The sequence below is a fragment of the Drosophila subobscura genome, chromosome E (genome assembly GCF_008121235.1).
Source record: "Drosophila subobscura isolate 14011-0131.10 chromosome E, UCBerk_Dsub_1.0, whole genome shotgun sequence".
Classification (NCBI taxonomy): Eukaryota; Metazoa; Arthropoda; class Insecta; order Diptera; family Drosophilidae; genus Drosophila; species Drosophila subobscura.
In genome coordinates this window covers 6,998,510-7,025,061 of record NC_048531.1, presented here as the reverse complement: position 1 = coordinate 7,025,061, position 26,552 = coordinate 6,998,510, and the positions used below count along the sequence as shown (strand labels likewise).

At 43.9% G+C, this 26,552-nt stretch overlaps 10 protein-coding genes across 17 annotated transcripts; 5 read left to right on the top strand and 5 right to left on the bottom strand.

Annotated features, from left to right (window-relative positions):
* Positions 1-1,031: 1,031 nt before the first annotated feature.
* Positions 1,032-4,540, top strand: LOC117889911. The gene is made up of 3 exons (XM_034794437.1): positions 1,032-1,175; positions 2,001-2,860; positions 4,510-4,540. Exons 1-2 carry the CDS (start codon positions 1,171-1,173, stop codon positions 2,089-2,091), a joined length of 96 nt encoding a protein of 31 aa, XP_034650328.1. The 5' UTR covers positions 1,032-1,170; the 3' UTR covers positions 2,092-2,860; positions 4,510-4,540.
* A 136-nt stretch (positions 4,541-4,676) lies between these two features.
* On the top strand, positions 4,677-9,382 carry LOC117889906 (G protein alpha q subunit). Of its 6 annotated transcripts, XM_034794432.1 has the most exons (9): positions 4,677-5,184; positions 5,475-5,659; positions 5,722-5,876; positions 6,031-6,159; positions 6,472-6,600; positions 6,842-6,971; positions 7,043-7,196; positions 7,553-7,660; positions 7,884-8,127. In XM_034794432.1, the coding sequence occupies exons 1-9, from the start codon at positions 5,067-5,069 to the stop codon at positions 7,964-7,966; spliced, it is 1,191 nt and encodes a 396-aa protein (XP_034650323.1). In that variant the 5' UTR covers positions 4,677-5,066; the 3' UTR covers positions 7,967-8,127. The 6 variants fall into 6 exon arrangements, with proteins under 6 accessions (XP_034650323.1, XP_034650319.1, XP_034650322.1 ...); XM_034794428.1 differs by lacking the exons at positions 6,031-6,159; positions 7,884-8,127 and adding an exon at positions 8,215-9,382; XM_034794431.1 differs by lacking the exons at positions 6,031-6,159; positions 7,553-7,660; positions 7,884-8,127 and adding exons at positions 7,277-7,384; positions 8,215-9,382.
* A 3,520-nt stretch (positions 9,383-12,902) lies between these two features.
* LOC117889901 (muskelin) lies at positions 12,903-16,328 on the bottom strand. Of its 2 annotated transcripts, none has more exons than XM_034794416.1 (10): positions 16,037-16,328; positions 15,634-15,846; positions 15,225-15,567; positions 15,028-15,166; positions 14,377-14,978; positions 14,100-14,318; positions 13,718-14,037; positions 13,507-13,663; positions 13,313-13,445; positions 12,903-13,254 (listed from the first exon to the last, which is right to left on the bottom strand). In XM_034794416.1, the coding sequence occupies exons 1-10, from the start codon at positions 16,231-16,233 to the stop codon at positions 13,010-13,012; spliced, it is 2,568 nt and encodes an 855-aa protein (XP_034650307.1). In that variant the 5' UTR covers positions 16,234-16,328; the 3' UTR covers positions 12,903-13,009. The 2 variants fall into 2 exon arrangements, with proteins under 2 accessions (XP_034650307.1, XP_034650308.1); XM_034794417.1 differs by having other exon boundaries at positions 12,903-13,251.
* Positions 16,329-17,053: 725 nt separating this feature from the next.
* LOC117892381 (transcription elongation factor SPT4) lies at positions 17,054-17,724 on the top strand. The gene is made up of 3 exons (XM_034798592.1): positions 17,054-17,214; positions 17,279-17,441; positions 17,515-17,724. The coding sequence occupies exons 1-3, from the start codon at positions 17,146-17,148 to the stop codon at positions 17,631-17,633; spliced, it is 351 nt and encodes a 116-aa protein (XP_034654483.1). The 5' UTR covers positions 17,054-17,145; the 3' UTR covers positions 17,634-17,724.
* LOC117892379 (mevalonate kinase) lies at positions 17,635-18,937 on the bottom strand. Its single transcript, XM_034798590.1, has one exon. It carries the CDS (start codon positions 18,904-18,906, stop codon positions 17,737-17,739), a length of 1,170 nt encoding a protein of 389 aa, XP_034654481.1. The 5' UTR covers positions 18,907-18,937; the 3' UTR covers positions 17,635-17,736.
* A 40-nt stretch (positions 18,938-18,977) lies between these two features.
* On the bottom strand, positions 18,978-19,542 carry LOC117892382 (bolA-like protein 2). Its single transcript, XM_034798593.1, has one exon. The coding sequence runs from the start codon at positions 19,484-19,486 to the stop codon at positions 19,217-19,219; it is 270 nt and encodes an 89-aa protein (XP_034654484.1). The 5' UTR covers positions 19,487-19,542; the 3' UTR covers positions 18,978-19,216.
* Positions 19,543-19,772: 230 nt separating this feature from the next.
* Positions 19,773-20,526, bottom strand: LOC117892383. The gene is made up of 2 exons (XM_034798594.1): positions 20,195-20,526; positions 19,773-20,142 (listed from the first exon to the last, which is right to left on the bottom strand). The coding sequence occupies exons 1-2, from the start codon at positions 20,269-20,271 to the stop codon at positions 20,034-20,036; spliced, it is 186 nt and encodes a 61-aa protein (XP_034654485.1). The 5' UTR covers positions 20,272-20,526; the 3' UTR covers positions 19,773-20,033.
* Positions 19,774-22,480, top strand: LOC117892373 (probable nucleoporin Nup54). Its single transcript, XM_034798583.1, has 5 exons — positions 19,774-20,003; positions 20,421-20,975; positions 21,035-21,401; positions 21,462-22,023; positions 22,083-22,480. The coding sequence occupies exons 1-5, from the start codon at positions 19,949-19,951 to the stop codon at positions 22,422-22,424; spliced, it is 1,881 nt and encodes a 626-aa protein (XP_034654474.1). The 5' UTR covers positions 19,774-19,948; the 3' UTR covers positions 22,425-22,480.
* Positions 22,481-23,322: 842 nt separating this feature from the next.
* On the top strand, positions 23,323-24,097 carry LOC117892384. The gene has a single exon (XM_034798595.1). It carries the CDS (start codon positions 23,476-23,478, stop codon positions 24,004-24,006), a length of 531 nt encoding a protein of 176 aa, XP_034654486.1. The 5' UTR covers positions 23,323-23,475; the 3' UTR covers positions 24,007-24,097.
* Positions 24,098-24,434: 337 nt separating this feature from the next.
* Positions 24,435-26,250, bottom strand: LOC117892377 (putative ATPase N2B). Of its 2 annotated transcripts, XM_034798586.1 has the most exons (4): positions 25,727-26,248; positions 25,070-25,672; positions 24,739-24,999; positions 24,435-24,668 (listed from the first exon to the last, which is right to left on the bottom strand). In XM_034798586.1, exons 1-4 carry the CDS (start codon positions 26,144-26,146, stop codon positions 24,546-24,548), a joined length of 1,407 nt encoding a protein of 468 aa, XP_034654477.1. In that variant the 5' UTR covers positions 26,147-26,248; the 3' UTR covers positions 24,435-24,545. The 2 variants fall into 2 exon arrangements, with proteins under 2 accessions (XP_034654477.1, XP_034654478.1); XM_034798587.1 differs by lacking the exon at positions 24,435-24,668 and having other exon boundaries at positions 24,781-24,977; positions 25,113-25,672; positions 25,727-26,250.
* Between the last annotated feature and the right edge of the window lie 302 nt (positions 26,251-26,552).

Sequence of the window (26,552 nt, the reverse complement as noted above, 5' to 3'; positions counted from 1 at the left end):
CTTCTGTATGCTCACACTGTTACAAGTGTATTTCAAAAATCAGCCACGCCCTCTTCCGCCCCCGAAAAAGGGCGAAAACCTCCCAAATCTACAATTTTAAAGATAAAAGAAAACTAAAAACGCCATTCCGTAGGGAATGACCATATCTATCTGATCACCAAATTGGGATCCGATTGGATCATTATTATGGCCACAATGAAGAAATTAAGTTGCAGTGGCTAAACCCACCCTGTCCAGCAGCTTTTGTTGCTTTTACACATTCTCTCATTCACACTCTGCTTCGCGCAGTGGCAGAGGCCTCTTCCCCTGACACGTCTCTGACTCATCCTCTGCCACGACTCTGCCGCTGCCTCTGCCCTGACTCTGCAGTGTGTGTCTCTAGGGGAGGGTGGCGAGCTAAAGGAGCGTGTTGGCGTGAGTAGTGTTGTTGATGTAGATGACAGATGAAGAGAAAATGTAAAATTTGACAAATGACCGCTAAGGTGCAGATGTAGTACTGAGTACCGGGTATAAGAGTTGTGACGCGGCTTAAGACGCGTCTCACAACGTTCCTCCTCGTTTATTTTACTCTAATTGATTGTAAATCGAATGAATTGTTTGACCCGAACCGAAATAATTGTTTAAATTGTGCACACTGTAAAGTTATTATTTAAATTTTATTTAATTAATTTATACACCTATTTATCGCATGAATATATTGAACAAATGATAATAATTTACAGAAATGCAAATAAAACATAGATTAAATGATGTATGGTGTGTGCCGTTTGAATTTAAACTTTGGCGTCTAATACAACACCTTATCCACACTGGTCATCTCTGGCAGTGTGACCGCTTTTGACAATATGTCGTAACGATGACAGAATAGTATCGGTATTTTGTGCTGACGATAGCAGTCGATGATTCCGCGACATGATCCCTAGCCAGTGTGACCGTTTCCGGTATATTTTATACTTTTCCGCATATTACGGTATATTTTGAAAACGAAACAGTATATTTCGGTATATTTTCGAGGCACTGACGGTGTATTTTATCGATAACTTCGCGGTCACACTTACCCTAGCTCAGATTTTGTGGATTTCGTGGAAAAAGTGTAAATACTTGAGAAAACAAGCGAAAAAAGTTTCTGCGGGTCGTGCGTCAACGTTAGCAAACAATGCAAAATCAAATATGTTGTGAGTTTCGCCCAAAAACCGTGGACACACCGACAGCCAGCCACCAGCAATCGAATCGTCTCCTGGTCTCCAGCCTCGACACCTACAATTCCCAGTCGGCCCCGAAAAACACCCCAAAATCGATTGTGAAGTGCGCTTTCAGATGAAATGCATGTGCAATGGCCTGAGCAAAAGCCAAGTAAAACAATTGTTGAGCGAATTGGTCAATTTTCGCGTTGCTTTTCCACAAAAATTTTTTCATGTTCGTTTTTGGCCTCGCCCGTCGTCGTCGCTCTGTGTGTATTCGTTTCGCCGATAAAGCAGTTCGCCGCTCCAAGGAGTGCGAGTGAAACAGATATAGCGGTGACAACACTGCAGTGCACTGCTTGTCAGCAGAAAACACCAGCGCCACAAAAAAAAAACGGAACGAAAAATGTTGCAAAAACTCTGTCGTGGGGGTGGTGATGGGCGATAATTGAACGTTTTCGAGTGTTTATCCGAGTTTATTAATAAAAAATACATAAGGCACGTAATTGAATAGCAGAATATGAAATGTGGCCTGAAACGGCAGGGCTGAAAAGATTTGCAGCCCCTGCTGCCTGACATGAGTTCCGTTCCCTGTGGGTGTCGATAAGACAGGATAGGGCATGATACGATTGTGGGTGGCGCCGATGGGTGGGAGGTCGAACGTCCAGCTCTCGGTTGTGTTTACTTTAACCAATATGACACGACGATTCGTATTCGGATTGGCAATGCATTCTAATAATTTCAATTCTGTTCTTACTCTCTTTTTCGTTTCGTTTTCTCTCTCTCCATCTTATTCTCTTACTCTTATTCCACCTGCAGTTCCACTGCATACAGAAAAATAAACAAACACAAGAAGCATAAAGTATGCAGAAAATTAAGCACAAAAGGAGCCATTAAGTGTTGCGTGTGAAAGAATTAACAGTTTTGTGCAGCGTCGTCGTCGTCATAAAACCTTTCTGTTTCAATAGCACATACAATGGATATTTGTTGAAACTTTGTTGCATTTACAAACTGGTGTTTAAGAACAAAAACAACAACAACAAGAACAACAGCGACAACCCTCGGAGGCACACGCAAAGCAAAAGAAAGAAAAGAAAAACAGAAAATAAATATATACATTTATATAGCATCAAATTTACATTAAGCCGCCGCCGCCAAGTCAAGTCGAGGAGGGGATAAGAAAGAAGTAATTTTTATTGTAGGAGAAACGCACCAGTAAAATTAATCAACCAACTACACACGTTCCTTAAAACAAATGTTTTCCAAACCGCAAACCAACTAAACGAAATATGCTTTTGAATTAGTTTAAGCAGACAGCAGCAGCACAAGCAAAACCATAAAAAGCGCGAAACAATTATTTTACTTTGAACACCAACAAAAGCCTGTGGCGACGATATATATATATATCTCAAGATATATAAATCACACCATACATACATATTTAAATAGGAAATACCCCGGATATCCATAACATAACGACACCGATTAAGCCAAACTGCAGGGAAAACAACAACAAAACACTCAGCGAGAGCCAGCAAAGAGAGAAATCTATTTTTTTTATTATTTAGTGCTAGCAAAAACATTAAAACATACAAAAACCAGGAGGAACGCAAAGGAAGGACATCGTATTGGAGAATCTCGTCAGATTAAGTGGATTTCTAACTCCGATAAAGCATTGAGTAAGTACTATAACTATATACTAACTAGTATAAGTATTAGTTACACTGAACAAGTGTGCAGTACCGACCACTTGTTGCCTGAATCAAAATACTCAATCAAGCCTTAGCGCTCCTTCTATTTCGATATAATAACACACACACACATACATATCTATGCTGTAAGTTTGATAAGAGGTTGCAGCGTTGCACAGTGCAATTATAGCTGCAATGAGTAACTTTGTGGCATTTCCGACCGTTCGTTTCTGGCCTGACCACATCCCTTAAATCCGAGAGGCAGCAGCAGTGGCCAGATGAAGTCATATCAAGATTAAGAAGACAAATGGAATGATTTTATATCTATGAGGGGCGGCCCCCTCTTATCATATGCATATAAGGCAGATAAGAACATGCCCCCGTCCAGCTGGTGGCATGATACTATATCTAGCAAACTATTGTTAGAAAAACTTCCTCTGTGCCAATTCTCACTCCGCTTCCCGCCCCAACCGTGCCCCTGGCCATGGCCCTGTCCCTGTCCCTGTCCCTGAATTGCCAGCTACTGCTAATTAGATTTTCTAGCTTTGCTCAGTGACAAGTGTTTCTCTTTGTTGCTTTTTCTTTTTCCAATGTCAATAACATTATCCTGGGGAGCGGGACACCGCCTGGTCTCCAGTATCCAATGTGAGGCTCCTATTTCCCAGGCTGCTACTTCAAAGCTTTCCCTGATTCCCTCTGCAGTAGCAGCGCGCAGCTCTGGCTGGCTATTCCATCGATATTTTGTTGCTTTTCGTCTGAAAGCCTTCCTCCCATTTCCATCCTACATATGCATTCGCGCCACCAATTGGATTAGCGAGCACTCGATACGGGAAGCGACTGCAGCAGCAGCAGCAGCAGAGAGGAAATGGCGCCTCTGGCCTAGGCTGAACCCATGACTGGGTGACGCATTGGGGTGGACTCGGCAAAACACCAGCTCCAGGAGTGAAGACATTTAAGAGATTTCCTCCTCAGACCTTTAAGAAGATGTTGATAGTAGGAGACATAAATTAGACCACGAATCGAATCGAATATGGTTCACCCGGATGGGGAACACTCTCGTGAACTTGTGACTGGGCGAAGCCATAGATTTTCCAATATCAGCTTTCTCACATTGAACTTGGGCTGGGACGCAGCGCATCGCATCGTGGCCAGACCAGGCCAGGCCAGGCCACTTCCCCAATCTGTTGGTCGTTGCCCACCTTCGCTGTGCGTGTGTGTGTGTGCGTGTGTTTTGTGGTGCGATTAGCAGGGGGAATGACAGCGGAAGATGGCTAGTAGCATGGCTCTTGTTCATGGTGCATGCGCTCAGAGAGGGCCAGACCAGTCCAGTCCAGTCCGTGTCCAGGCCAGACCTACAGCCAAAGTCAATGCCATGGCCAGGGGCATACACTCGCCGCTGCCGCCAGCGTCACCGTCACCGTCGTCGTCGTAGTCAGTTTGTGAGCAGGCAAATATGAAATGTTAATTGCCAATACTGGACACAACGCGGCGAACTCTCGGTGAGCTAACAAGTGTGTTAGATCTGTGTAGGGTCTGTGGGAGCAAGACTGCATACATATATGTATATATATATACATAATAATGTTCGTTTATATAATCGAATTCTAAACCAAAGTATCTTCTTGCACCACCCGCAGATGTTCTTGGATCGCTGGACTACAAGGGGAACCAATCGTCGTATCATTCGTCACTCGTGCATCGGACTCTGACCGAGTCTGGAGTCTGATCAAGGATTTAGTGTAAAGCCATTAAGAATAAGCCATCGAGGAAAAGGAGTAGGAAAGGGAACGAACGGGGAAGCAAGCAATAGCCAAAGAGAGCCTGTCGAGCGGATTGTGGCAGCGGGAGGATCGGAGAGTGAGCAACGCCAAAGTACAAATGCATAAAACGAAACTGAATCTATAACTTAGAGCCGGGTATCAAGCAATTCCCCTGAATGCGGACGTATTCAGGACACAAGCACCAATCCAATCCAATTTAGACGCAGCAACAGAAGCAACAGCAGCAGGAGCAGCAGCCTCAACAGATCCCCCAAACAATTAGATTAGCCTACAGCAGAGAGATAGAGAGACAGACAGGCAGAGCTCTGTAGCCAGCAACTCCTCAACTCAACGTAATCATCAAATTTTGTAAGCGTAACGGAGAGTCGTCGTAGTGGCTGCAGCACGCGTAAGCGTCCATAAATCTAGTTAGCATGGAGTGCTGTTTATCGGAAGAGGCCAAGGAACAAAAGCGCATCAATCAGGAAATCGAGAAGCAGTTGCGCCGCGACAAGCGAGATGCGCGCCGAGAGCTTAAATTGCTCTTGCTCGGTAAGTGTTCCCGGTAGCCGGCCCTTGTCCTGGCAGCATCTACACAGGATGTGCATTCACAGGATGTGCATTGTCACATTTTGATTGCATTTAGCTTGGTTTAATGCAATTGAACTACGCTAATTGCTACTGAGTGCCTTTTGTGCCGTGAGTGGAACAAAATCGAAGCCCCACAACAGCTGCCACCCCCGCCGTCGTGGTAGCTTTGCATCCGCTTAGGAAGCTGCCAGTTCTATAACCAAAACTAAAATTAAAACAAAGAAACATAAACTAAACCCAAACATTTGCAGGCACGGGCGAGTCCGGCAAGTCAACGTTCATCAAACAGATGCGTATTATCCATGGCAGCGGCTACTCGGACGAGGACAAGCGTGGCTACATCAAACTGGTCTTTCAGAACATTTTCATGGCCATGCAGTCGATGATCAAGGCCATGGACATGCTTAAGATCTCCTATGGCGTTGGAGAGCATAGCGTAAGTCCCATCAAACAATCGCTCTGAATACTTGATTGAACATATTTTGCGAATTTCAACAGGAACTGGCCGATCTGGTGATGAGCATTGACTATGAAACAGTGACCACATTCGAGGATCCATTTTTGAATGCCATCAAAACGCTATGGGCCGATGCAGGCATCCAGGAGTGCTACGACCGTCGTAGAGAATACCAATTGACAGATTCAGCCAAATAGTGAGTTACTCGTAGGGAAACGCGTCTAACCCAACAAACAACACAACACAAAACAGCTCTCGAAACAACTCTCGAACACGGAGACTACAACCTACAGCAGACTCGCTGCATAAAATTTTTTTACTAAAAATGATTCTCATTTCTGTACAAATAGTTATCTGATGGATCTCGACCGTGTGGCTCAACCTGCTTACTTACCCACTGAGCAAGACATTTTGAGAGTTCGTGTGCCGACAACGGGGATCATTGAGTATCCCTTTGACTTAGAAGAAATCAGATTTAGGTAGATACATTCAACATGTACAATTATCTATGTTCATTGCATGGCATGTGTCTGACTGATCCTGTTTTGTGATCTTTTGTTACTAACATATTGTTTCGATTACTTAACCAACTAATTCTGAGCTTCTGTTCGAGTGAGAATTTTCCCCCTAACTTGTGAGATTTACGAGTACTTTCTTTCGAGGGATGTTAGCTAGGGTTCTTTCTACATTTCACAGCTGTACCGTAGAGAACTGGGACAGACCACGTACGAATTTTACTTCCAGTTTTTGTTTTGTTTCTGTTTGATTGTGTGCCAATTCTTTTTACATAGCTACTTAAGCGACTTAGAGCGCATTGAACTGCCCGACTTCTTGCCCACTGAGCAGGATATTCTGCGTGCTCGTGTGCCAACCACCGGCATACTAGAGTATCCATTCGATTTAGATGGCATTGTGTTTAGGTATACATGAAATATATATATATAATACAACATATTTGATGACTGTAATGACCAGGCTAGACATGGCTAACGCAAAGCAGAATATGTACATTTGGTAGTGTAGAATTCTGGTACTTATAAGTAATTTATTTAACTATTGTTTATGGCTTACTAATATGCTTATTTATGTGGCTTTGCAAGTGTTTGCTCCTTGTCTTATTCAACTCTAAATATGCTAATGTGACTCTTTATTGATATGCAGAATGGTGGACGTGGGTGGTCAGCGATCGGAGAGAAGAAAGTGGATTCATTGCTTTGAGAATGTGACATCAATCATATTTTTGGTGGCGCTATCGGAATACGATCAGATCTTGTTTGAATCTGATAACGAGGTATGACGCTCGCAGCCATTTAATCTTTTAAACATTGCTTAATTAAATACTTTAATCTTTTTGCTTTGCAGAACCGAATGGAGGAGTCAAAAGCTTTATTTAGAACTATTATTACGTACCCTTGGTTCCAGAATTCATCAGTTATTCTCTTCCTGAACAAGAAGGACTTGTTGGAGGAGAAAATTATGTATTCGCATTTGGTAGACTACTTTCCCGAATACGATGGTAAGTGTGCCATTCAATGGATCTCTTATGCCATAACTCTGTACAATTTATACGTGGCCGCCAATTCGCACGTCAACCAGGTCCGAAGCAGGATCATGCTGCGGCCAAGCAGTTTGTGTTGAAAAAGTATTTGGCCGCCAATCCAGATCCTGAACGGCAATGCTATTCGCATTTCACAACGGCCACAGGTGGATGACCTTAAACTTCCAACTCTTGAGCTATCGATTTGCTTTCTATTTGCCCACGCCCAAACATTTTATGTAGAAACTATTATATGCTATCTGTACTGCTAGTTCCGTAGTCTCGCGCTAGATATAACACATCGAAACATCTTCTTTGGCTCATTTTCCGAACAGGTCCACAGCGAGATGCAATCGCGGCCCGCGAATTCATACTGCGAATGTTTGTAGACTTAAATCCAGATTCCGAAAAGATTATCTATTCTCATTTCACCTGTGCTACAGGTAAGTGCAGCAAATGTGGGTTGGGCTGGGGACGGGGGTGCGTTGTGTGTGTTTGAGTGTGTTTCAGCCTGGAGAGTCGCAGAACTGCCTAAAGGAAGAGGTAAAGATCATTTGCATTCGCTTCTGCTGTTGCCTGCTGGAGTAGTCTTTGTATCGCTAGTCAATTGTTGAGAGTCGGAGCAGACTGACTTATAACCGAATGCCCCTCTATTGGAACACACAGATACCGAAAACATCAAGCTTGTGTTCTGCGCTGTCAAAGATACAATTATGCAAAATGCACTTAAGGAGTTCAATTTGGGTTAGCCAACCCAGCCAGCCGACTGCAGCGCGGATAGGAGGATGCCAGGATGCCAGAATGCCGGCCAGGATGTGCCTCAATGCAAATGAATATTTGATTTATAATTATATTTGAAAGTGCCCTAATAAAAACTCATATTTATGCGTTATTGATGTCCATTCTGGAATGTCTGTGCAGTAGTATTTCTCCGCTCCTTAAACTATTTCAATTTACTAATAATGTCGTTGAATTTCTTTCCTTTCCTTTACTTTAGATACTGAAAACATAAGGTTTGTGTTTGCAGCTGTTAAGGACACCATTCTGCAATCGAACCTTAAGGAATACAATTTGGTCTAAACTGGATTTGGACCAGTAAACTATTTTTGTGATTTTTACTATATATATATATAGATATATATATATTTATGTATATATGCAAGCACACCCCACGCAAAACACAACCCAAAAAAAAAACAACAACAACAACCATGTATATGTATATAAATATATACATTCATAATTCCTTTTTCGCATATTAATTAAACACAAAAAACAAACAAAAGAAAGCGTGAGAAGCGGTGGAGTACGGATGTGGGGCCGAACACTAAGCATAAAATAGACCCAAGACCCAAGAAAGTTTCGTAAAGTAAAAATTGTAATATCAGGAACCGAGAAATTGTAGCCAAAATAGAGCAAGAGCAACAGCAACAGCAACATATACATACAGCTACTGCAACAGGCAACAACAAGAAAACAACAACAAATTTGTGTTTAATGAGAGAAATGAATTATGTAATAACACACAAAATCTGATACAAGTACTAATAATATTTAAACAAATTTATTACTATAGAAGAAACTTTTGTAATAAAAACCGAAACAAGAATAAAAACCAAAACTAAGTAACTTACATTTAATCAAAATGCTTAGAGATCGGAACAACAAACGGAAACAATTTTTGTCGTACTGAACGAATGCCAGAACAAGACAAAACCAAAAGAACGCAAAACATTTACTGAAGAAACTGCAAAAAAAAGGAAAATGTAACCTACACACCAGATACAAGAACTTTTGCATAAAAAAAACCCCCCGAATAAATATATAGAGAATGCATATACATATATACCGCAAAGAATATATAAATGTATGTATATGTTTGGGTGTTTCTCATAACAGTTTCGAGGCATATTGCATATAAGGAGTGTAAAAATATACATACATAAATTCAGATAATACATGCTTAAGAGAATGAATAATAAAAGCAAAATCATGCATAATACTGTATTTTGTACTAGGCTAAACCGTAAGACCGTAAAACCCGTAAAAAGTAAATATTGCGACAATTGTTTACCGACATACATACATATTTATACATACATGCATATACAAACAAACAAACAAACATAATACATAATACAAACAAACAAGAAAATCATAAATATGTATAACACACGAATGCGCATATGTAACAATTGATAAACAAATTATAATTTGCATTTCGCGGGAACCCACCACCACCCACACACTCTTAATTGCATTGTAATCTATGATATAGAGAAGAACCATTTGTAAAGAATGAAAGAGAGGAAGAGCCAGCCTGCAGTCTGCAGTCTGCATGAAGCGCACACCTTACATCCTAATTAATATTAACACGTGTCTGTGAAATTGTCGATAACCCCACTCCCCGGGATGCAGCGGCAGCAGCAGCAGCAGCAGCACCATCTGTGCAATTTTGTTGATATTCAATCAAACGCCAGGTCCAATCCAGTCAAACGCGTCAGTCATTGAACGAAGAGCCCCAGCAGAAGAGGGTCCTCCGGCTTTCGTGCGTACTTTTGTTGCCATCTAAATTTCCATTTGAGCCATGTTGCTATCCAGAGTATATACATACGATGCTTGATTTTGGTACGTTCTATGATAATATTAATTTTTGATAGTCGTTTGCTATTTTATAGATCTAATTAATGTATGCAACGGCGGACGCTCTTGGCGGCCGATCCGATGGGCTGGGCTGCCGGGGTGCGTGCGCAGTTTTGTTTTTGTTTTTATAATTTAGTTTAATTTAATGTACACAATGATAAACGATGAACATGATTAGTAACAAAGTGACGCACATATACAGTTTAACAAAATCAACAGAAACAAACTATTTAATTTATGTAAAAATCCAAATAAAACACACAAACTTTTACTCTACGCAAAAGCAACACACGCACACACACACACACACACAAGATACATACATATATGTAAAATAAATATGAAGCAAAATGTTTCTCATAATTGTATCACATTTACTTTCTTAAACCAAGATTCAAAGCAATTCCCCCCAGCCCCAGTATCAACCAGTTGCAGTTTATGTTAGAACGGGGGCCAAAAAGCGTGATGTATTTGATCCGGATAGCGATATCGGACAAGGGGACAGAGGACAGGGAGAGGAGCCTATAGCTAAACCATTAAACTGTGTAACCAGAACCGAACCGAACCGAAGCCCATATGCATCATAGTTTAAGTACGATCCAACAGTGTGTTGTATAAAGCTTTAATCCGCGTAACCACGTCTAGTAAAAGTAAACGTAAACGTAAACGTAAAGTTATTAAACGATTTTTATGATTAATAATTGATTAGCTTTTAAAAAGCTTCGATAAGTCAGTGTGTGTGTTTTTAACATAGCAGAGCATATACATACATAATTAAGTGTTGTCCGGAACGCATATACCCGAATATTCCCAATACTTATAGCCCGATCGGAGTAGGTTTTTGGCACAGGCTCGAGATTGTCTTGGTCTCCCAGTTAGTTGGGACACTATCTTACATGCATACACACACACACACAAACACACATATAGTTTTCCGTCCAAAGAATGGCATTAGCAGCGAGCAGACAAAGTCTCCCATCAGTTTTTGAGTTCGTTTTTAGTTTGTCGGTGCAGAAAATGTTCATCTCAATATATAGACACTCTTCGGCGGTTTCAAAAGCACACACATACCATGCGAGTACTCTGAATTGGTTTATATGATTTATGATTTACTACAAATTTGGTGCCTTCCCACTACTATTCACGGAATTCATGCGACGCACACAGGATATGCAAAAGGGGGAGTCCAGACTCCCTGTGACACTTCACTGAGATCTCCTTTAGCTCCATGGCGACATCACCCAAGTACTGGGAGCCTGCTGTTCCTCTCCACACAAGCATAAGTACGAGTAAGGCCACATAAATATACTTACATACATAATAATTAAACGCCTATCAGTATGTTTAATAATGTGCCAGAGAGTTGTATTTTGCTTTGAATGATTGGTTCCTTCTCAAAAGAGCAGCACAGTCACGCAGTCAGTCAGTTGTATGTAAATATTTGGGATTTTGTTTGGTGGGGGGATGCTGAAGCCCCTCGAGAGATACCACATACTCGAGCATATGTATGGAACTATACATTTAACTCGGTAAGAACCTATAATAGACGCAGACTTTGATATAAAACGATTAATGTATGTATTTTGTATTTTTATATACAATAATTTTGGTTACACTTACAATTGTTACGATTAGAAAAAGAAAACTAAAACAAGCGAAAACCAAATATAATAAAGAATCTACTAGCTATGTATGTATTTCCATGATAAAAAAAAAAAGCAAAGTGCGTAGTGCACAAATCGGATGATTGCTAAAGGAATTTCAAAATAATTTTAGGAATTAATATTAAAACAAGAAACATAAAAAAAGCAGAGATTTTCTAAGCAACAAACTCAACCAGAACTGCAAGCTAAAGGGAAAACCAACCACTTATATGCAAAACAGAGAGATCTAACTCGGGCCCAGAAACCTATTATTATGTGTATGGCGAAGGGTTCCCGAGGCAGGCCACTGTAATCCTTATACATTTTGGTGTGGCATTCGAATCGGTGGGTAGTTATTACTTTAAGTATGTGTGTATGTAAATGTATTTGGAAGACCACATTCCATGAGAAAGAAAGCTTGAAAAGCAACAACTAATTGAATACAACCCAAAAGAAAACTAAAATAATAATAATAACTAAAGAAACTCTCCCTTGACTAGCATACATACGAGTACATAATACTACCAACAGAAAAAGACAAAAAACAAAGCAAGAAGATGATAGTGATGAAGCTCATTGGTATGAGGCGAGCAAGATCAGTTGTGAGAGTTCAGCTTGTGGCATTCGATTGATATATAGAGCAGGAAATATTCGAGTCATATTTCTACTTATATACATTTGTATGGATAAGGAAGTGAGTTAATGAAGCTAATGAATGAAACATCCACAGAAACTGCAAGCTTGCTCTAAGTTTTGCAGGCGGCCCAACATGTCCATGGACAGTAGATCATCATTGAGAACTTGTAGGATTTGAATTGATTGATATTTTACGGATGCTTGGGTTTATTACAATTTGTACGGACGTTTTACGTGCATGGCATGGGGGCAGCTGCAGCATTTGCTAATTTTTGAGATGTTGGATGTCTAAACATTTGTCATACAAATCATATAGAGGACAGACGATTGTATGATTGGCAATTGAAACTAAAGAAATTTTTTAGATAATTAAAAAGTATCTATGTACACCTTAATATTAATGAAAAAACCAATATAAAATAAATAAAAGTATATTAAAAACAAATCCATACTCACAAGAGTTTTAGACATTACAAAAATTACTTTATTTTTTTAAACTTACATAAATATGTTTTACATTCACAATCAATTTATATTTAACACTTTCTCACACATGGTTTGTTTGTCTTAAGCGCAATAACCCCTACTCCACTCTCCACTTAGTGTTCCTGCTCGATTTCGAGTGCAAATTAACTATCACAATGAAATAATAATATTTTGGTCATGCTTGGCACTGGCCGCAAAACTTAACATTGGCTGCCCTGCCCTAAGGGAAACAAGCAAACTAAACATCATATCACATCGATTAACATACTATTTTTAAAAACAAAACGCAAAACGTGCACATTCAATGTCCTAACGATAATAAGAGACTGTCCTGCCCGTCCTCTTCAATTTGGCACTGGGACTCCACTTCCACTGGGATTCCGCTCACATGACAACAAAGTCACTGAGGTTTCGCTCCGGCTGGACCATGCTTGGTGGCATCAGCTGCACAAGCTTGTTAAATAGGAAAGCTCGTTTGTTCATGAAATCGGAAGTGCACTCGGTGCGTGCTCTTTTGGTGCAAGATGAGGAGCTGGGACTGGAGGCAGTCTCCGATATGCCAGAGGTGGCTAGGCTCTCATTTGATTCCAGGGAAATGTTCTCGGTTGCGCTACCATCGGACAGTTCTTCTGAAGAAAGCAAAAATTCGTTCGAGTCTATGCCAAATATATTTATCGAGGGTCAAACCTTTCATTGGTAGATCAGCGTCAGTATAGAGCTCTTCCGCATTGCGACATAGAGCAGGCGTGGCCACAAAACTGTCTCTCTGGTCTAGGCATCCGTCGTGTGTCTTGAAGAGCAGCGAGGCCAGCTTGTGAAACTAAATATCAGGGAAATTCCGAAATAAATAGACAGTCAGATGAGATGAAGATAAAGCTTACGTTATTCAACTGCTCTGCATCGTCGTGATCAATAACATCGGCGATGTTGTGACGCAGGTATTGCATCGCCTGCATGGGATTTTGGCGAGCCATCTCCTCATAGCGCATCTTACGCACCAGGAAGCGGCAATGCTTTAGAATCTCGTCACGTTTAGGTCTGAAATGAGCGTTAATGAGTCTCTGTGCGTTTACGCTGATGAGGAATACGAACTTTTCTAAAGAGAGAAGCCAAAAATCATCCAGGCGCAGCTGTTGTTGCTGACAGATTCCTGGATTTCCACCAAAAAGATAATGGTTGTTGGCCAATTCATCGTAGACCAACTGATGAGCATAGCGTGGGCAGGGCTCCAGAGCAGCATCACCTTTAGAGGCTCCCAAAACGTTGGCTCTGCTAATAGAGTTCCCATCTTGGCCACTGTGCCGACAATAGTAGATGCGCGACCACTTGTGTTGACGCAACGAATAGACCCAAAAGGAGTTTGATGCATCCATATGCTGTATGTCACGGCGATCCTTAATCTTGCTCAGACTCTACAAATGTACTCTCAAGTTAGGCAAATGTGTAATCATTCTTAGATATATGTAAGTCTTACGGAGAATATGTAAATTTCGTCGCGTTCACAGTCAATCGTCGCCCGCAAAGTGTAGCCCGATGATGGCTCAAATTTGGCCTCATTGCCAGCGGTGGTTCCTTGATTCGGATGTTCTTTGTTAAGCACTGATATGGCTTGCGTGTCCACGTCATAGCTGAGGAACTCATCCAGATCCTCCTTGCCACGTTGGCCGCCATAAATGTAGAGTTTTCTTTGTTTCTAATAAAATGATGTTTGCTTTGAGTTTAATCTTCGCTACAGAAACTAAGCGGCTTACATTGTGGAAGACCATGCAGTGCGTGATGCGTGACTTAATAGACATAACATCAGCCTGCGAGGCGCTCGTGTGATGACAGTCGACGAGTATTTGGGTCCAGGTATTCGTTGCAATGTGATAGGAGAACAGTCCGGAGTACTCGGGCTCGATGGCACCCGTGGCATTGACGCTGCGTGGTGTCAGTATTTTGCCGCCAAATACGTAAATGGTTCGCTTGTCGGCATCGATGCACATCTGATGGTCGTAGACGAGCTGCGGCCCACCCACCTGGCTGGTGTCATCGCAGATCTGCATCCAGTTTCGAGCCCGTGTATCGTACAGATAAAAGTCGCTCTTGATGTATTCTGATGTTCGTATCGAGTTGTCTAGGTAACGGCCGAGCATAAAGATGTTTTCGCTTATCGGATCAAATATCATTTTGTGGCAGGAACGCGGCGTGGGCCCGCTGCATTGCTCTGACCTTTCGCAAAGCAGACTCCATTCATCATCTTCAATCTTATATACCCAAAGGTCACTCAGATCCTGATAGCCATCCCAACCGCCGTACAGGTATATGAGGCGTTTTTTGGCATCGACCACCAGCTGATGGCCACCACGATTGCCTGCAAGCGAATGTTTAGATAGGTTTCCATATGGGTGCTATATACTGACCAGGTTTTGTCTCGCTTTCAGTGTATTTCATATGCCAGGTGTGCTTGTAATCTTGCTTGTACAGATACTCGTCCATTAGCCCCTCATCAATGCACTCGGCAATGAAGCGCTCGGCCTTCTCAAAGTCTCCTTGCACCACCTTTGAAGTGGAATCAGTGGAATTAATATGTAAATCAAAGAAATTACAGAGTCATTACCAGGTATTTGTGCAATTCACTGATAAGCGGGTGCTCCAGTTTCACATTTGTTTGCTCCTGAAGAGCCCCGAAGGCACTCATGTAGCCCTGCTGGCGGAAGTGCTTCAGGCACAATTTGATAATCTCAATTTCTCTTAGTGTGTTATAATTTTTCATCCGCGCACAAGTATACATGGGATCGTCTTGGCCGTGGAGTTCGATGTACCATATACTGAAGTTGAACGATGGACCCCAAGACAGCAGTGGAACAATCTTGAGATACAGTACTGGCAGATTCTCCGAGCCGTCTTCGGTCATGCAGCGCAGGTTGAATACTTCTGGTATATTGTCGTTCTTGAGTCCACTATAAATATATAAAAAAGAGTTGCAGATTTCGAAATTTATTATAAATACATACTAAAGACCTCACCCCTCTAGCAACAAGACCATGTGCTCATCCTCCAGGCCACCGAATACACGAAACTTCTTTATGTTGCAAACGTGCGACTTTTCGAATTTGCCAAATTTGATTTTCTTAACAATGGCGGGGCGTCGCAGCTTCAAGGTAAGAAACTGTGGAGGGATGTTGGTATAGGCTGACCAGCGGGACGTTTGATCGTTCGGTGTGTCTACGAGTACATTTCTGAAAATTAATAAAACCAAAAGTCATAAATGATAGCTAAACGGTAAATGCGACATGCATGCATATATATGAATGCGTGTGCATACAAGCATACATGTATGCATATGACAACAACAATTACGAAATGCAACTGCAAATGAACTGAAACGAAAAGCGTCTTATCTCTTTCCCGCTACCACGAATCACTTACTCGGGCAGATAATTTGGAGAATAACTGGAATAACGGTAAATCTCAAAGTTCAAACGCTCGGAAAGGGAAAATGGCTTCTGACTCCCACTTGTGCTGGTGTTTGTCCCAGACACTGCATTTAAGGCGGCGAAAGAGGATAGAGCCACAGAACCGTGGGAACTGTTGTCCGTGGGGCTGGACGTTGAGGATGATGACATCGCTGCGTAGCTTAGTGCACAAAAAAATTAGTGGTGGTAGCAGCGGTAAAAGCTCAGGCTTAGTTTGTTTATGTTTTGTTTTGCACTCCTTCGCAGTGTGAATCAGTGTGACCGCGGATTTATCGATCAAATATACCGAAAGACCACCAAAAGTATACCAAAATATGCTTACTCATTTTCAACATATTTTGTAAATCCCATATCATTTTCCTGGATTCTAATGTTCTATTTAATATTGCTAGCTATTAGAACACTCAGCACTAAAACTATAATTGTATCCGATTCATCAATCGATTCTCCACACGATTGGCTAGTCTTCATAACTTCTTTTTATTGGATTGTTTGCAAATAAGGTCAAACGAAAAACAATAGCATAGTTCGTGGGCATGGAATGTTACGTGTGTGACAACTTGTGGCTTGTCAACCAATGGTAAATGTCATTGTATACGCTATTTTATTAATAAATATTTAAATTCTGAAGTATAAAGTAAACAAAGACAAATTAGTTTTTTTTTTTTTTTTTTATTTAATCGCTACAGCGAAATGGGTTGGTCGCAGAGATGAGCCGCATTGACCAGGTACTTCAGTTTTGTGTTGAATATTATAAAAAGTTACTGAAAATTTTGAACTCAAAAAAGAGTTGTTTGCCGAACGAACACTAGAAATAGAATGGACAAATTAGTTGATGAAGTTGTCCTCGTGAACGCGCCCATTAAAAATGACTTTAGTCTGACATGATTTCACCTTTTTATATGTTTGCTGTATTGATAAGGTATATTTCGGTATATTTTTGTGGGTCAGACAGTATATTTTATTGATAAATCCACAGTCACACTGACGCGTGGCCTGTTTTCGCGTTCCCAAGTATTTAAATTTGTTTTATTTAGCAATAACTGACTGTAATTAGTAACAATGTCCTTTGACGCGATACCCAAGGATCTGAGGGGTCTGCGTGCCTGCCTGGTTTGTTCCTTGGTGAAGGTAGGTTATGTTTGCTCAATGCGGCATCAAGTCAAAGTCAAGTGAAACTTTTCGCGTCTTTCAGAGTTTTGATCAATTTGAGACTGACGGCTGTGAAAACTGCGAAGAGTTCTTGCGCATGAAAGGTAACAAAGATAATGTGTATGACCACACGAGCAACAATTTTGATGGGCTCATAGCTTTAGCCACACCCACCGATTCCTGGGTGGCGAAATGGCAGCGATTAGGTAAATCAATCTCATTGCAATGCCTCACTGCAAGACAGTTTTTGATTTCGATTTTTTACGTATATTATTTTAGCTCGGTTTACACGCGGCATTTATGCTATATCCGTGTCAGGAACTTTACCACAATCAACATTAAGGGACATGAAGAACAGAGGAATTGTCTACAAATCGCGCGACAGGAGCCAGCGCTGAATACTTTTTGGCCGTACAAATTACAAATGTAAATCTTTATTTTTAAGTCATAACGAAACCACGAATACACACAATAGCAATACAAAATGGAGCCAGTCTGGGATCAATCGTCCAAAGAGCCAACACGCAATCCAACACCGCCAGCTGTCGTCACATGAACGCCAAAGCCCGCCGACTCGAGTTCCTCCTTAAGCTTCCAGTACACCTCGTTGCACTCGAAGTTCTCTGGCAGCAGGACGATTGCATAGCCACCAGCCCCAGCGCCGGTTAACTTCGAGAAGAAGCCTCTCTTGAACGCAATGGTGAATATCTGTTCCAGCTTGGGGTGCGACACACCAATGGCCTTCAGCAGATCGTTGTTGATTTGGAAGAGCCGTTCGAGTTTTTCAAACTTTGCACTGTCGTCCTGGGCATTGCCGAAGCTCTCGTAAAGTGGGACAGCAGCGGTCACTAGCTCCTCACAGGCTTGCCAAATGGCTTCAATAAGCTGAGGAAAGCCTTCAGCTAAATGGCGAACCTTGGCCACGATGTCTGCCGTGCTGCGGCTCACGCGACTGTCAACCAGAAGAATGTTGAGCGGTTTCTGTATTTTCAGGGACTGAAACCCTTGTCCTTTCACATAGCGCAGCATGCCGCCGTAAGTGCACACAGTGTTGTCCAGTCCAGAGGGTGTTCCATGATTGACACGCTCCGATTCGTAGGCCCAGCTCGAGATAAGAGCCTGATTTTCCTCCTGCAGGTAGTTCTCCTGGTCAAAGTGGCCGGACAAGATGAGGAAAGCGGCGGCCAGAGCTGCTCCAAACGAAGCAGAGCTACCCAAACCGGCGCCCACGTTCAGCTCGGTGTCTACCTGCACCTGGAAACCGGTTTGAAGAGTCAGCTTTGGATCTTTTGGTGATGAGAGTACAGCTCCAGCCAGCAAGTAGTAGATGGATATGAACGCCCTTTGGGTAGCCGGCTTGGGTGTGCTGCCGGCAGCTCTTTCCAGTTGCTTGGACACTTCCCCGCGCACCTCCTCCATAAGCTTGGCCGTGCTGTCCGCCGGATACTTGCGGAAGTTTTCGAGAAACGCATTAAAGTCGGCAAGCTGGATCTCCAGAGTGCAGTTGAGAGCGTCCAGCTTGAAGCTCGCTACCTGGCTGCCCGCCTCTTGGCGGAACTTCAGATTGGTGCCCAGGCCAACAACAGCGGCCAGGGCAGGTCTATTGTAGACGACAGCGTGCTCGCCATGGAGAATAACCTTGCCCGGAGCGTGGACCTGGAACTTGAGCATTGTATTGTTCTGCGGCGAGTTGGTTTTATCGTTTATCAGTAATTTGAAATTGTAATGGGGAAGCGTACAAATTGTTGTGTCTCTACGTCGAGTGCTTAAGTTTTTATTGTTTTTTTATGTAACGTATGCATTTAGCAGTTCATTTGCGTAGTTTATTTCGCAATTCCAAACTCCACTCCGACTGCGTTTGGCTGTTGTTTCCCTTTCACTTTCTTTGTTCGACTGTTTTCGGTGGCTGGCTTCGTCTATACTGGTTCCGATCGTCACACGCAAAAATCCAAACTACAAACGAGCGACAACAGGTTACAGCTTATTGTTGCTGCTGTTGCTGCACTTTCTCCCACTCTTCGGGCGTGTATGACTTTTGCGAGAAAGCGTGTATTTCTTTTAGTTCTTCGGCCAGCGTCGTGTTGACTAATCTGTGTTTCTGTAGCAACGTCTTGCCTTTGAATGCATCGGACACAATAATCACGCTGAATTTTCCACCGCAGCCGTCTGATTCGTCGACAACATTCACGTACTTGGCTTCGAGCTCTTGTTTAAGCTTGTCTTCCAAATATTTTGAGCTGTATTTACTCATTTTTGATCAATTTTGAAACGAAACGAGGCAAATCCTGAGGTAGGGCTGTAAGCTATCGATTGGTATGGCCGCCAGCCTCGATTGTCAGCTGCGATATTTTTATTTATATTGCTTTATATAGTTTTTTAAAGGGACATTCAAATGTTTGATAGAACAATAAATTTATTGATGATTAAATAACACTTAAAACGCAATCTTACAATGCAGAGCGGCACTCTGGAGAATGGCTAAAGTTATTGGAACGCTGCCCTGGTCTTGTTCTCGCTCATCGATAGTTCAGCAATCGTTTTTGTTCCATCGCCAAATCAAACACAAGATTGCAGAAAGCGCCAAATTTTTACGTTTATTAGGATTTAGATATACTTTTAGTTTGTTAAATTAAAGAACGAGTATTATAAAAATCAGTCCAGAGAAGGCAAACTCAATTAGTCGGCAGCGGTTCATTCATACGTTTGTCACATCATGTCCTTCTTTGGATCGAGTACACCGCTGGGAGCAACGAGCACGCCGGCCAAAAGTGAGTTCCAATAAAAACAATCCCATCCTATTAAGCTCTTTTTTGCAAGTATTTGTGGGACCCTGCTCCACTGGGGGGTAACTGGAGTAGTTTTTTGGCATCCTGCAGGCTGTTTATGCGTATGTCCTTTGGATCAATGCTGCAACAGAATCATAAAATTATAATGCACGAAGGTTCAACACGAAACTCACCCTTTCTTGCGTATAATGAATGCCACATATGACGCGGAGGCTATCACCAAGAGAAACAAAATAAGAACAACAGCCATTTGGTTCGACCTCTTGCGCGCAGTGTCCGAAGCATACTAATGCTAGCTTACAGTTTCGGGCACTGCTATCAGTGATAAGATCCCACGGCGGAAGCTGAATACCAATTATTGACCCATTTGTTTGCTTATCTCCTCTCCCCATATGGAAGCTGGCGGCATGTTTGGTTCACCATTTGGAACGACGACCGGAGCTGGTCAAGCAGTGTCAGCATTCGGCACCCCGGCGACAGCTGCTCCAGCGTTTGGAACCGCATCAGCGACGCCCGCTTTCGGAGGCGGAACTGCTTTCGGCGGGGCCACGACTGGGCAAGGCTTTGGAGCACAGGCGGCCGCACCAGGCTTTGGCACTGGCGCTGCTGCTTCAACTTTTGGTACTCCCACATCTGCGCCACCCTTTGGCGGCTCTGCTTTTGGTGGTGCACAAGGTTTTGGAGCTGCCCAGACAACAACAGCGACAACAGGACTTGGCGGAGGTTTCGGCGGATTCGGCACTGCTCCGGCAACAGGTCAGGGAGGTTTGTTTGCCGCTCCAGCGACGAGCACTGCGCCACCGGCATTTAGTGGATTTGGTCAGCCGGCCGCTACCAGCACAGCGCCAGCGAGTGGATTTGCTGGCTTTGGTGCAACAACGACCACGGCGCCAGCATTCGGTGGCTTTGGAGGTGCCCAGACGACAGGATTTGGCGGTAGTGTCTTTGGCTCCAGTGAGTTCTTTTATCCGGATTCGTATTCGTAATGTTTGCAATCAATCTTCAATTTGCAGACTTTGGAAAGCCGTCGAATAGCACAGTAACTCCTGGCTTTGGTGGCTTCGGTGGCACCAGTTTTATGCTCGGCCAGCCTCAACAGCAGCCCGCACCCATATCAGCCGATGAGGCGTTTGCTCATTCTATTCTGAACGTCTCAATATTTGGCGATGAGCGAGATAACATTGTGGCCAAGTGGAACTATCTGCAGTCCATGTGGGGCACAGGAAAGCTGTTCTATTCGCAGAGTGCGCCCCCAGTCGACATCACGCCGGAGAATTACCTGTGCCGCTTCAAGGCCATCGGGTACAGTCGCATGCCAGGCAAGGATAACAAATTGGGACTCGTGGCTTTGAATTTTGACAGGGATCTTTCGGCCATCAAGTAAGTAGATGCCACATCCTGCTCCCAGAAGAATATTTAATTAAGGTTATACCTTCTTAGACCGCACCAGCAACAAGTGATTCAAACGCTGCACAGCTTGTTCGGCAGCAAGCCCAACATGATGGTGCACATTGAAACCATCAAAGAGTTGGAGAATAAGAAGTGTCAGATGGTTATCTACGTGGATGAGAAACTGCAGCATGCACCGAACGAGGGCAAGCGGATATTGGCCACTGAGCTCTCGAACTATTTGAACCAGGCGTCGCTTAAGCCTCAGCTCACCAATCTGGGGATTGTGGAAGCATTGGCTCTGGTGTTGCCGGACGAGGATCAACTCAAGGAGTACCTAGAGAATCCTCCCCGAGGTGTAGATCCCCGCATGTGGCGTCAAGCTAATTTGGATAATCCAGACGCTTTTAAGTTCCTGCCTGTCCCGATGATCGGCTTCAACGACCTGAAGTGGCGCGTCAAGTGCCAGGAGCAGGAAACAGACACGCATGCCCTGTACATGAAGAAAGTGGAGGGAGAACTGACGGAACTGAGACACCGGCATGCCACGGCATCGGCCAAAATCTTGGAGCATAAACGCAAGCTGGCTGAACTCAGCCATCGCATACTTAGGGTAAGCATGAAATGGTATTCCCTTGTCGCAGGCTCTAACTTGCATCTTGCATCAAACAGATTATTGTGAAGCAAGAGTGCACGCGGAAGGTGGGCTCCTCGCTGTCACCCGAAGAGGAGGCGTTGCGCACCAAGCTACAGAGCATGCAGGCCGTGGTATCGGCACCCACACAGTTCAAGGGGCGGCTCAGCGAGCTGCTGTCCCAGATGCGAATGCAGCGGAATCAGTTTGCTGGCAATTGTGGGTCCGAGTATACGATGGACCCGGAGGCCGAGGACGAGATGAAGAATTTTTTGACCATGCAACAGCGCGCCATGGAAGTGCTGAGTGAGACTGTCAATAAGGACCTCAAAGCCCTTGATGTTATTGTAAAAGGATTGCCCGAACTTAAGCAGGCATGATCGATGCAGGAGCGAAACCGTTTAATAAATTACGAACCAATGTCCGAGTCAATGAACAAGTTATGGTCGTTACACTTTTCCCATTATGCCGCCGCCATTAAGCATTTCCTGTAACTTTGAACTTGCACTTTTACGGCCACGGATCGCAAGACAATCGAAACGCGTTCACACATTCGTTCCCATTGCTGCGGAAATAATTGTGTGGGTCAATGCACTTACGGTCGAAGCCAAAGCCAGAGCCCGAGTCCGAAGTAGTCGGATGTCGGCCGACTTTTCTCTGGCCACCGCCTGAAATTGGACAATTTCTTCAGCGGCAGGCAAGCAATTGCCTGAGTGACAAACTGTTAGTCGCCTCGCCGGCACTTCCATTCCAGTTTGTTCAACTGAAACTGCAACTGCAATTCCACTGCGCTGCTGTTACATTAACATTATTATGCACAAGACCATCGTGTACACGGGCAGGGATTTGGTTTGGCTCGCATGTCTAGTTTGGCTCGTTACATATTTATTTTGTTGTGTGAGAAACTTGTTTTCTCCCAACCCAATTGCTTTGCTCCTTGGCTGATGTTGTTGGGCCGCTGATGGTGGAGACTTCCGAGCTTCCGTTTGAGCATGCAGCATTCAGCGCGGAGCTTGGAAAGCCACTATAAATGAATTGGCCTGCCCAAAGGAGGCCTTACTTTGTGTGAGATCTTTGAAAGTGAAGGTGCTAGAGTCAGAGAGCGCAGTGCATGTGAAATCGCAAGTGGCTCATTCAAAGTGTTTGGTCTTGGGTTTGGGTTTGGGTTACACATCAAAGGAAACATGAGTGGCGTATTGATTGTGAGTGGAAAGAGTGAAGGATCCGGCTACGGTCATAATTATATGTTCTTTGCAGCTGCTGTTTTGCATCTCCTGCGCGAGTGTCGCAGCCAGCCCCACAGCAGCGCGTCGAGCGCAGCTTCATGATGATGCACAGCTGATCCACCCCCATATTATAACTCTGGAGCGCCTGGAGAATTTGCTAAGGCGAGCTGGCGAGATCTTTGCTCCCGCCATTGCGGAGGACTCAATGTCGGAGGGCAGCAGCCCTGTGGAGCAGCAAGCACAGCCGCAACAACTATTATTGCCGCCCACAGCGCAGCCGTACAACTTCTATCTGCCTCTATTCGACTATGTGGATCCGAAACTGGATGCCAAGAGCAGGCTCCTGGAGAAGATAGCACCTCCGCCTCAGCCGCTAAAGCAGGAGCACAACTACTACGCGGACAAGCCAAAAAAGAAGCCAAAGAAGTTCAATGCGGCCTCCAAGCATATCAATCTCAATCTCAAGTGGTTGAACACATATGAGAAGGCCATGGGAGGGGAGACGCCCAAGGCCCTCTACCTGGAGCAGGATGAGCGCAATCGCATAAACTTTGACGATTCGTTCTTTGCTGCGGACATGCAGGTGAAGATGCCGGATAATCAGCCACACCAAGAGGCTGGCCCCGCAGAGCTGCTGCAGCATGGCGAAGAGCAGGCGGAGGAGGATCTAATGGCGGCTCCTGCGCAGATAACTTACGACTACAAGTCAACTGGGCAGGATCAGCATCACTCATAGAAATGGTGTTTATTTTTTTGTATTTTAGTCACGATATAAGAATGCAGTAATAAATGTACTCCATGCGAGAAGTGTGGTTGGGTAGAGCGAAGTTTTGCATACTTCTCCTCCTTTGTGATGCGGAGATCTTTGCATGTGGCTACTTTGCGGCATCTTGCGCCACCACCGGCTCGCCATTTGTGGCCATTTCGGCCTTTTAAGCCTACAATTTTGTTTGGTAAGGTAGCGGACACCAGCGAAACTTGACCTAATCTTTACATGCAGAACAGCTGATGGCAGCGTTGCCAGACTAAATGAGTTTTACTACACGAGATCACTGAATAACGGAATAGTTCATTAAAATATAAACAAAATAATTGACTAGCATTTGCTTGTAAATTGCTTTAATACTTTTGATAAGTCAACCATTTCTAGTGAGAAACTACAACGAAAACTTTAAAAGTGTACTCCGCGATGAGGTATACGAATAATTTATGCATTTGCACTAATAAAACTATTGCTTTGCTTTTGTTGTCTGAGGCCTAGGCTGGGGGACTGTCTCAGCGATGCTTTGCCCACTGCTCCCAGTATTCACGTTTCTGCATCTCGTACAGCCTTGAAATCGTACGCTCAAAGGCGAACAACTCCTCTTCCCCGGTGAACACGCTAGACTTGGAATCGTGCTGCAATGGAATGGATTATTATTGCGGTGAAAGATCGCTAGTTAGTGGCTGTCCAGCCCCATCGACTTACTGTGCCATGTTTGATTTTCAGGTCGTCCATTAGGATGCGATCAGTGTCTGAAATGTCAGCGGGATCGGTCACCTGGAATAGATTGTCCAGCGGATAGTCGGCTGATATTACCACGCGCACTCGGTTGTCGTATAGCGTATCTATAAGCGTTATAAATCGCCGCATTTGTGACTTAATATTTAGGTTCAGCGGGGGCACATCTCTGATGAGGACGGTGTGAAAGAACTGAGAGATCTGCAGATAGTCGCTACCCGCCAGAGGCTGCATGAACAGAGGCGAAAATATAAATAATTCTTCGAGATTGCATGTTGCTAGGGAGCAGAGCACTTACGCGATTGCAGAGCTCTTCAAAGCTGCTGTCCAAGACCTGGCCACACGTGCGACTGAAGGTAAGATCCCGTCCAAAGTGAGTAATGGTGCGCGGTCTAATGATATCGTTCTCCTCGGCGCACAGTATCTTAAACATGCGATTCATGCTGCCCTCCGCATCGCTCTGGCCCTTGACAAAGTAGTTGGTGTCGCCGGACTGGGCAATGCGTCGATAATCGATGGAGTCCAGCTTGGCCAGCTGGCAGCGCCGTTGCAGCAGGGCTATGAACGGGAGAAAGTTTGTCCGTTGCAGGCCATTTTTATACAGATCCTCGGGATGCCGATTGCTGGTGGCAATTATCACGATGCCCTTCCTGAACAGATGCGTGAAGAGACGCTTCAGCACCATGGCGTCGGCTATATCGGTGACTTGAAACTCATCAAAACATATCAGCCAGGACTCGCTGGCTATGATGTCTGCCACGGGTTCCGTTGGATCAAAAGGAACTGGTTTCTCCGAATTAAAGGCCCGATCGATGGGACCCTGCCGTTCCTTCGCCTCGTGTATTCGGCCATGAACACTATTCATGAAGGCAGTAAAGTGAACACGTTGCTTGCGAGGAATCTGTAGGCAAATTCGGATGTTAGTATGTGTTGTTTGCTTAGTGCTATTAGTCACCTGACTGCAGCAGTCGTAGAACAGGTCCATTAGGGTTGTCTTCCCCACACCCACACTGCCATAGAGGTACAGCCCCATTGGGGAATGACTGCCTGCGTTTAAGTCATCTGCCGCGTCATCGGCGTCGGTTCTTCTCCGACCAAAGATGGAGCTGAAGAAACCGCCACTGCTGCCTCCGCTTTGCTCTCTGGGTGTGTAGCCCTGAATCCTGTGGTAAAGAGCATCCAGTAGCTTCATTGTCTCCAGTTGTCTGTCGTCGGGCATCAGTTTGCCCGCGCGGACACGCTCCTCATATTCCGGCAAGGGACTCAATCGACTCGCATGGCAGGTTTGGATTGCAACCAGTCGGTGCGTCCTACACAACAGTGGCGTCGCATGTCGCGTACAGCGGATTACAACACCAAATTGATGACGAAACATGGTGGGGGAAGGGCTATTTACGTTCGGATCCAATTGTTATTTCTCGTTAGCTAAACATATTATTATATAAATTGTTGACCGCGACCGTGAATTCGTGAACTTTTAATTTTTTGGTATTTACATGGCTCGTTCCGGGTGAATGTTCAAACTTAACACACTGAACGCCCGCCTTTTTAATAGGTAAGCTCTTTCTCCAAATTGTCGAAATAAAACTGCTTGTAAATGTTTCTTGTAGCCACCCATCCAGCCTGTTTACGAATAAATTCGAATGGGCACCGTTTCATTAAGCTAAACTGCGCTAATAATCTTTAAGTTTCATTAATTTTTAGTTTACACTTAAACACCCATTGGCTAATTGGTTAAACAGAAGGTTAATCGCTCTCGGTCAATGACATGTTTACTCGAT

Bases quoted from the DNA above. Each gene is read 5' to 3' on its own strand.
- LOC117892381 (XM_034798592.1), top strand. From the start codon at position 17,146: ATGTCCTTTGACGCGATACCCAAGGATCTGAGGGGTCTGCGTGCCTGC. The intron at 17,215-17,278 runs GTAGGTTATGTT...CGCGTCTTTCAG, and splicing joins TGGTTTGTTCCTTGGTGAAG to AGTTTTGATCAATTTGAGAC. The intron at 17,442-17,514 runs GTAAATCAATCT...ATATTATTTTAG, and splicing joins GGCGAAATGGCAGCGATTAG to CTCGGTTTACACGCGGCATT.
- LOC117892379 (XM_034798590.1), bottom strand. From the start codon at position 18,906: ATGCTCAAGTTCCAGGTCCACGCTCCGGGCAAGGTTATTCTCCATGGC.
- LOC117889906 (XM_034794432.1), top strand. From the start codon at position 5,067: ATGGAGTGCTGTTTATCGGAAGAGGCCAAGGAACAAAAGCGCATCAAT. The intron at 6,160-6,471 runs GTAGATACATTC...CTTTTTACATAG, and splicing joins TTAGAAGAAATCAGATTTAG to CTACTTAAGCGACTTAGAGC. The intron at 6,601-6,841 runs GTATACATGAAA...ATTGATATGCAG, and splicing joins TTAGATGGCATTGTGTTTAG to AATGGTGGACGTGGGTGGTC.
- LOC117892384 (XM_034798595.1), top strand. From the start codon at position 23,476: ATGTCGGAGGGCAGCAGCCCTGTGGAGCAGCAAGCACAGCCGCAACAA.
- LOC117892373 (XM_034798583.1), top strand. From the start codon at position 19,949: ATGTCCTTCTTTGGATCGAGTACACCGCTGGGAGCAACGAGCACGCCG. The intron at 20,004-20,420 runs GTGAGTTCCAAT...CCCATATGGAAG, and splicing joins AACGAGCACGCCGGCCAAAA to CTGGCGGCATGTTTGGTTCA. The intron at 22,024-22,082 runs GTAAGCATGAAA...TGCATCAAACAG, and splicing joins TCAGCCATCGCATACTTAGG to ATTATTGTGAAGCAAGAGTG.
- LOC117892382 (XM_034798593.1), bottom strand. From the start codon at position 19,486: ATGAGTAAATACAGCTCAAAATATTTGGAAGACAAGCTTAAACAAGAG.
- LOC117892383 (XM_034798594.1), bottom strand. From the start codon at position 20,271: ATGGCTGTTGTTCTTATTTTGTTTCTCTTGGTGATAGCCTCCGCGTCA. The intron at 20,143-20,194 runs GTGAGTTTCGTG...ATTCTGTTGCAG, and splicing joins TTCATTATACGCAAGAAAGG to CATTGATCCAAAGGACATAC.
- LOC117889901 (XM_034794416.1), bottom strand. From the start codon at position 16,233: ATGTCATCATCCTCAACGTCCAGCCCCACGGACAACAGTTCCCACGGT. The intron at 14,319-14,376 runs GTAAGCCGCTTA...TCATTTTATTAG, and splicing joins ACTGCATGGTCTTCCACAAT to AAACAAAGAAAACTCTACAT. The intron at 13,255-13,312 runs GTTTGACCCTCG...TGCTTTCTTCAG, and splicing joins CGCTGATCTACCAATGAAAG to AAGAACTGTCCGATGGTAGC.
- LOC117892377 (XM_034798586.1), bottom strand. From the start codon at position 26,146: ATGTTTCGTCATCAATTTGGTGTTGTAATCCGCTGTACGCGACATGCG. The intron at 25,673-25,726 runs GTGACTAATAGC...ATTTGCCTACAG, and splicing joins TCTACGACTGCTGCAGTCAG to ATTCCTCGCAAGCAACGTGT. The intron at 24,669-24,738 runs GTAAGTCGATGG...ATTCCATTGCAG, and splicing joins TGAAAATCAAACATGGCACA to CACGATTCCAAGTCTAGCGT.